At 36.6% G+C, this 8,448-nt stretch overlaps 1 protein-coding gene across 1 annotated transcript in view; it reads right to left on the bottom strand.

Annotated features, from left to right (window-relative positions):
- Positions 1 to 3,546: 3,546 nt before the first annotated feature.
- Positions 3,547 to 8,448, bottom strand: part of FBXO9 (F-box protein 9) — a 15,157-nt gene continuing 10,255 nt past the window's right edge. The window contains exons 9-12 of the mRNA XM_005427904.2: positions 7,628 to 7,723; positions 6,802 to 6,895; positions 5,951 to 6,105; positions 3,547 to 4,924 (exon numbers count right to left, since the gene is read on the bottom strand). Of these exons, the coding sequence (XP_005427961.1) occupies positions 4,816 to 4,924; positions 5,951 to 6,105; positions 6,802 to 6,895; positions 7,628 to 7,723 (454 nt within the window). The 3' untranslated portion in view covers positions 3,547 to 4,815. The remainder of the gene's footprint in view (positions 4,925 to 5,950; positions 6,106 to 6,801; positions 6,896 to 7,627; positions 7,724 to 8,448) is intronic.

Here is an 8,448-nt window from a genome sequence, read left to right as displayed (position 1 = left end):
ATTGCTTCTTTTCGCTCCCCAAAGACAGCAGGTGATGCAGCATCAAACTTTGGTGCGGATACTCATCTTCAGTCATGGGTTTACCCCTCTGCTCTCACTGAGGCACCCCATTCATATCCATGTTTACCAGTTTTACAGGGTTTCTGGGGAGATATTTGTTATTCCTTATTAAAGCTGTTCTATAACAAATAGATTACTTGCACATACTGCAGGGCAGGATGTCCAAAACCCCCAAAAGCATGTCTGCTTGGCCTCAGCTGGGGCCACCAACCTTGCCCCAGCAAACAGACTGAACAGAAATATTCAGAGCAGGGCAGGGACTGAAATGATGACTCCTGCTTTGGGAATGTACACTCTCCAAGCGGCACTTCTTTTCAGTGCATCTTCCTTCATCATATAACTTTTCATACTGGCTGCCTCAGATCCCATTTGGAAGCCATGATTCTGTGATTCAGATAATTAAAATCCCTCCTAAGAACTGGCCTTTCTGTTTATTCCCATTCAGCTGTGTTATTGTGAATGTCTTTCTAGTGCAGAAACATCAGGAGATGAAGGCTTGCCAGGCTAAATGTAATGGGTACCGATTGCTTTGGTCCATTTCCTCTGTTTTTACTGGAATGTTCTCAAACTTTAAATTGTAGGGGAAAATAACTATACTTAGTTTATGAAGTACAAAGGAAAGCTTCATACTGTGGCAAGCCACCTCATGGCACAACAGCAACGGTGTGCACCACCCCGGGAAACACAGGAAGCTGCATCCAAAGCTCTTGTTTACTACTAAGCTGCAACAACCTGCAGGGGCAGCACTACTTCGGGAATTAAATTTAAAAAGAGGAAAAAAAATCAAGCTGGCAAATTCCTTTGCCAAAAAAAAAAAAAAAAGAAAAAAAAAATTGCAAACTAAATCTGGCAGAAAATTTGTTTTAGCAACTTCAGCAATCTCTTACCCTCATGGAAGTAGAATTAATTAAAAGTTGTTTACTTAGTGTGTAAATTTAGTGTGGAAACATAGGGGTCACAGTGCTTGTATGTAAGGGGAAATTCATTCCTTCAGAAATAAGTGGAAAAAATGCCTACTCATCTTGGCCTTTCACATTAAAGAAGTATTTAATTTGGCAGGATTTAAAAGTCCTAGTTTCCTTACCTCTGCATCATATCCAGCTGTTCCTCATAGAGCATTCTGAGGCTAAATTGATAAACATCCTACAAGTATCTTCAAAAGATGTAAAAAAACTTGCAGTTGCCAAGGAAGGATGCCAATCCCCAAAGATGCAGGAATGTTGTCTTCAGAACCAGTCATGCCCCATGATGTTTTTCCTATTCATACTCTGAACATGTGTTCTATGGAGTCGCTCTGTACTGTAAAGTTAACACGTGTCTTTTACTGCCTTGAATGATAGGTACACAGCAGCACGGTGCATCTTTCAAATGGGCTTCACTACCAGAGCTGAAAGCAGTTCTAGCTAAAAGAGAATGCCACTTTTATATATCCTCAGAAGGTCCATTCGATAAGAATCTTGTTTCTCCTCCTAATCCCTTGTTTCAGTCAGTTTTAGATAGAACTTCTGGCTCTAACAGTTATTTTAAGGACTCAGGAACTAGACTCTGACCAGGCCAGAGGCAAGGCAAAGGTGTTGACTGTTCCTTTTAAGCAAGAAATTATACAAATTATTTTAATAAGCAAACTGTTAGTCTTAGCATAAAGGACAAAGCTTGAATCCAGACTGAGCAACAATTAAATGGAAATCTTTGATTTCTTTACAGGTGTTAATAATACTAAGTAGCATAGGTAACAGTAATTTCTGAAATCCAAATTTCACAAATGTATGGCAGCTTTCATGTTTTTCTCGTATTGGACCGTAGAAGAAACGGTGATGCACCTCAGTACTTCAGGCATTTTAAAGCCAACACAAGTTTCCAAATACCCTGGCACACATTCCAAGGGAATTCTGAATTAAAAAAAAAAACCCAAACAAAACAGACTCTATTGTTCTTTTCCATTAAAGAACCTCATGTAAACACCACATGTTTTTTTATATCCTGACCAGCTTGGCTCAGGGCTATCGAGTGACTCAGGAGCTGAACTAGCAGCTGGACAATGTCTGCTTGCTGGTCCCTTGCTCAGGGCACTGAATTACAGAGTCTCTTTACACAGAAGGTTTAACTGATGGTAATCTCCAATCAGACTGAGACAAATCAGTTTAACACTTGATCACTTGAGCATTTTCTCTACATGAAACAGCGCACCCTGCTGTCTTTAATTCAATATATACAAGAGATCTACAGCTCCAAGAATTATGTTTCTGTCACCTTTTGTAGTCCCCCTGCGATTTTTGTAAGTTAACGTGTCTCAACACCTTCAGTAAACTCTTGGGAAAAAGGACTGTATAGGTGCACACCTTATTCTTTTAGTCAAGTTACTAATACAATTAGTAAAGAACAATTTCATGGCAGTAAACTAGTTATACCAACTAATGTCATTATACGATAATTACAAGGACAATAAAACTAAATTATAAAAACATACAGCCTCTAGTAATTAGAGTCCTGGACTACTGAAAAATACTATACAGAATGAAGGAAAAGCAACTAGTCACCAATTCTTTGCTGAAGCAGGTGCTATTTTAATAGCTGCACAAGAACAAACAGTAATAGTATCTGCTCATTAACCATTTCAAAATACAAAACTAACTTGACTCTTAAATTGTTTATTGCAAGCATATTCATCACATCTCAGTCTCCTAGATAGAAGGCTCAGTTAATTTTCTTGGTGAAATTCATAAAATCTTGGTGAGATTCATAAAATCTCAAAATAATCATTGCTTGAGACTTCTGTTGAATCAATGTCTCTATTTGTAACTAGCTATCTTTTCCTTACGCTCGGACTAATACATGGCCAAAGCAAGGAAAAACAAAAGGTCAGAAGAAGCAGCTAAGTCTTGGTATGAAAAGAGCTCTGAGTTAAAAGGCTCCTCTATTACATCCAACTTGCTTACTGGACAAGGCTGTACCTAAACTAATAATTACTATCACCATCTGACTCTTTTGGCAAAACTCTGACATTTCTCAGCAGGCAGAATCAGACCTTTACCTTTCACCCTCAACAAAAAGTGTAGGTAATTAACAGATTTTCCTGTTTACAAACTTTGCAATATCTCAGAACCTCAAGCAGATATTCTAAGCAGTTGCTTTTCCTTTGAGTAAAGAGAACACAATAGACTCTTTATTAAACATTCTGTTTATGAAGTGATAAGTGAAACTGCAGTCTAGGGACGCAGACCAAAGTCTTGTAGGCAGAGCCTTATTATAGTAGCTAGAATCATCATCAGCTTTCAGATATACACATCCTTATTGAGAACTCAGGTACCTGAAAACTTCTCTACTCTTCTCAGATAATCTGTAAGTAGTGTAATAAAAAGTCATTAAGAGGTTAATTCTACCTGTCAATCTTGCCTGGCATGTAGTTTATGCACAGTAACTCATAACTAATCACCATTAACTGTATGACAATAAGAATTTCTTGGGAAAATAAGAAATTGCAAGGGATTGCATGTTCAAAATCATAATTTATTGATGTATTTTTTAATCATGTAGCTCCTTGCAAAGATACAGTTTATAAATTATAGAACAAGTATAGCTCTTTCCACAGCTTCCATATTTTAGTCCTCAAGTCCAGGTCAGTACTTTGAAACAAGACAGTCAAAGGTAAATAATGCAAAATGGCTTAAAAAAAAAACTACAGTAAAAAGCTTCAGTTCTTCCAGGATCCAAGATACACACATAATAAGCAGCATTACAATGTCTGCACTACACCCCCAAGCGATAAATGCAGGAGAAGCAGCATACAGTACCTGTACCAGACCTCAAGGAACACTTCATGATTAGCAGTACACAGCACCTGAACATCTACAGCAGCCTCAAAATTTATTTAGTAAAACAAATGCTCAAAGGGTTTACAGCATGTGTGGCAAGGTTAGGTGATGGGTTGTAGCAGGTGACAATCATGTCCAAGTGAGCCCTGCTTACCTGTGCACAAGCAGTACACACCACCATTTCACCCCTACGCTGTGACACTGCCCAAGCAGGGGCCACGTACCTGCAAACTCATCATACAGTACAAGGGAACAACTCACTGCCTGTATCCCTCTCCCCTCCACGCACATCCCATGGAGAAGGCAGGCTCCACTGAACTCCTACCAAGATCAAATTACACTGATGACCAACTGACACCACTGCATTGGTGGGAATGCACCTCTGCAGTTAAATTTTACATTTTGTGCTTGCTCACCATTGACGGTTTTTCCTTAAGGTTGATGTCAACAAAATGCCAGATCTTAAAGGCAAAGAAAATAAGTTTAATTTAAAGAAAACATTTATTTGAAGTTCTTTTAAATCACAGAGTTTAACAGATGACAACTTTTTCCCTTTTCACATTTCAAGTCTTCAGCAGATACCATACACACTGTCCCATGAACAGTGAGATTTTCCTACTGATTCCTTTTGAACGAATTGGTGTCTAGGCAGATGAAGATTCACATTTTAAGCAAACTGATTTAAAAATATTTTTTTAAAAAAACACAACAAACAAAACTTTATCAAATTCTCATCACAGATAAAAGGTGTTTAACACTCATAAGCTTCTCAAAACAAAAATCAAAACAAAATCCCAGCAATTCACAATCAAATAGAACATACTGCCTTCAAGAAATTTCCCAGAATTTTAAAATGCTCCAAATATATACACATTTATAACTTAAGTGCTTATTAGCTACAACCTTTTACTCATGCAAAAGTTGTGAGAGGAGAAGGTGTTTCTTAGAGCGGCTTTTCTGAATATGCAGTAAAACTCTTCACTCGTGCAAAGAACAAAGGGGTGTACATTTTGTCAATGTCGAAAGTAGTAACAGCTGTCTCACCAGTTGATCTGCAAAGAGCATTGTAAAAGTTAAATGAGACACAAGTTGCTGTTTGAGTCCCTATGTTCCATAGTACAGTGTGTGCATCAAACTACAGTTGGAATAGTGTCTTTTGTAATGTCTTGTTCTGAAAGCATTTGACTTTTAGCTGAGTAACACTACACAGAATCCACTTCTACACTCATACCTAAGAAACCACTTTCTCTTTCCACTCTTATTATGAGCTCCAAGACCTGAGCAGTACAGAATGAAAAGAATGTCTGCAATATAAATTAGGTATGACAACACTAGCTTTTACAAAAGCAATTTTTCTGTTTATGGAAGTTACCTATACTCTCAACCCCCAAGTAGTTTATTTCCTGCATTTTATATTGTCACAGCTCAATAGCTAAGTTGTGTTCCTATAGAAACACTGACTATTAAGAACACTGGAAGACAAGGACTAAATCCACCCTAATTGCCAACATCAAACATCTGGAAAGCCAACTTGCCAGTAATTTCAAGTGTCAGATGCAAGAACAGTGGCCATGGCTCCTGCCTGGCAAGTGATCAGAAGGGCTGGTCACATGCCCATATTCTGCACTGCTGAATTATATAGTTAGTAACATTAGAATTCTCACATGAAAAGTACAGACATCTTTAGTCTGCACATCCACAGTGGAAAAGACATATATCTTAATGAATACATACTTTCCATACCCCCTCACTAACAGCACATTAAGTCATTCAAACCCTGATTCAGTTCTGAAATCAAACACTCTGTATAAATCCTTTAAAAAGCTAAAAAACTACAGTTACACTACTTAGGAAACTTCCTATTATCATTAAAACAGGTTACTAAAATCTTGGGATTTCTTTACATAAAAGTTCATTATGTATTTCAAATCAGGACCAGTTACTGTTTTCATTACATTTTGTTAAAGCCACCAAAGTCTCAGACTCTACATTTTCTCTACTTAATACTGGACAAATTAATGCCACCTTTAATTCTACAGTTGAATATCTTTCTTTGCTCTTGTTCTCCATTTACTCACCTGCAAGTGATGTGACAAGAATGATGTATCCACACAAGTTTGTTGAACCTCTGGCGCCCACTAGAGCACAACTGTAGTCCTACATGGAAACTGTGGTCGGTTTCTTGAGCAGGAACTCGGCGGAAATACCTGTATTTGTGGTAATCAACTGGTTTCTGTACAGAGAAATAAGAAGTTTCATGACCTACAAAGAACATATTGTGCAACTATTTATCCTAAGTAACTGTGAGACCACATTGGTAAAACTCTCATACTTAAAAACAAGTACTACTGTTCCTTCAAAATACATAAAATGTGTATGTTAATGATGGAAGAAGTTTTCACAGAAAGCAAAAGAAGCATGCAGGACACCACCCAACTGTGCATAGTCACTGTAACACTTCCTCTTCAACAGTTTTTCTTGACTAGCATTTTGGTCATCAGAAGAATTTGTAAGTAAGTGGATCAAATAATTCAGAGTTCAACTAACAAATATTGTTTATCTAGTTTTACTAAACGTTGTGGAACATAACTGCACACAGTCAAATCTGTTCTCAGAAAATGACCTGTTCGTCCTTCTTTCTCGTTAATGATGTTGACACCTATTAGCACCATAAATGGAAACTAAGGAGGAGAACAACTGTTTCAATTTGAACCAGGTATTTATCTGCCCTAATAAATTATTAAGATTTGGGGACAAATATAAGTGACATCACCATGCTTATTTATTTATATTTTATTTTTAAACCTTTTAAAAGCTAATTTAATTTTTTAATTTTTTGGTGTGAGGCAAATCTTTGGGTCCCTTAAAACACTCAGCCTGAGTAAAATCTTGTAAATCTGTTTCTCCTCTATTCTATTTTTCTACCTACCTCTTCCTTTTTCTTCATTATTACAGCAAATACTTTGGTTTGATTGTCTGTTTCCTGGGAAAGGCGATAATGGCCAAGCAAGATTGCATCTGTCCTGGAAGGTTAAAAAAGGAGGATAATGTCAAGGACATAAAAATATTCTGTGTCTCAAAAATGTGATGTTCTTATAATACAAGCATCAGCAATGAAACAAAAACTGACTACACAGCATAATGACAGAAACTATTTTTTATTTCCATTCAGTAAAGCCTAATCAATGGTATTAAATGGTGAAAACATTTTGGAAACTTGCTTCTAATTTTTCCAAACAGGACAGTAAACATAAGTTAGTTGGTTCTACCCAGCCTACTGCTAAATATTTACAGATTTCTGGTTAACAGCTCAAACCTGTTTTGAAGTTGCAAACGATTTCCTATGTTTTTATGTCCAAACATCAAAAAGTACTAACTGCAACATATCCCACTGAAATCTTCACTTTCCTTCTGTTAAGGAAGTATGAGAAGGCAGGCAGTAATGAAATAGTATCTTTAAATGGATTATTCCATCTACTCGCCTTAAAAATTTCAAATCACATAATCCACAAAGGAAATCTAATTACAATACCAGGACCCTAAAATGAAAGATATCTTTGCATAAAGATCAAAATTTTTTGTAGTTCTTAGGAGAGAAATATAAACATCTATAACACAATATAAATAACATTGTTTTGCTTATAAATAACATTGATTTGCTAAGATGGGATATAGAATCTGAGACAAAAGTAAATAGAAATTGCTGGGTAAAAGCAAAATGAAAATTGCAGAGCCAAATACTTTATTTCAATAACCTTGTGTTTTTAGTCCGTAAGCGAGGAACTATAGATTGAGGATCTTCCGGAGTTGTTAGCATCATAACTTGACCATCTGGAAAGAATCTCAAATACCTGCAAAAACATAATTGTACAATGCAAACCTAGAAAATATATTCTTTTCCTGTTTTTTTTTTCTGTTTGTTTGCTTTTAAAATCACAGGATGTTACCCAGAAGGATTTAGAACTTAATTAGTAATAGCATTTGAAAACATATTTCTTCACACATAACAGAAAAAAAAAGAGATCAGAAATCAAAAGAGAGTTGTGAATATTAAAAGAGGAAGTTATAAAGAGTTATGAAGTTTTGTCACCTCTACCAAAGCAAGGTGGCTAAAACTGGCGTCTGGCAGCAAAACTGACCTCCAAGTTTCTCCATTCATATCCTCTGAGACCAATGCAACAAAATCTCAATTACGGTATCAATACAAAATTAGTAATGTCCTATGGACTTTTTCAGGTTCAGGAACCTGATGGATTTTTACAGTACTCAAGTACTGTGTTAATGTTTGAGCAATAGCCATCAGGTTCAATGGCTTCTATGAACAGTTTCCAGCCTCAGAAGAGATGGCAGAATGAAACAAATGCTGGGAGCAGCAAGATGAACAACAGCAAAAAATCAGGCTGAGGAAACAAATGGCAAGGTATTTACAGCAAGATGAGAAAGCTCAGCCTGTTGATTTTTACAACTGATTACACATATGCTAAATGACTGCTCTTGTATAATCACATGTATTCTCTTTGCTGAATTGTGTCTTGTGTTGTATCAGACATGTAAAGCAAAAGTCGTTTAGGGAAAG

This window comes from Geospiza fortis, unplaced genomic scaffold (genome assembly GCF_000277835.1).
Source record: "Geospiza fortis unplaced genomic scaffold, GeoFor_1.0 scaffold603, whole genome shotgun sequence".
Lineage (NCBI taxonomy): Eukaryota > Metazoa > Chordata > Aves > Passeriformes > Thraupidae > Geospiza > Geospiza fortis.
This window is presented reverse-complemented; position numbering and strand designations above follow the sequence as displayed.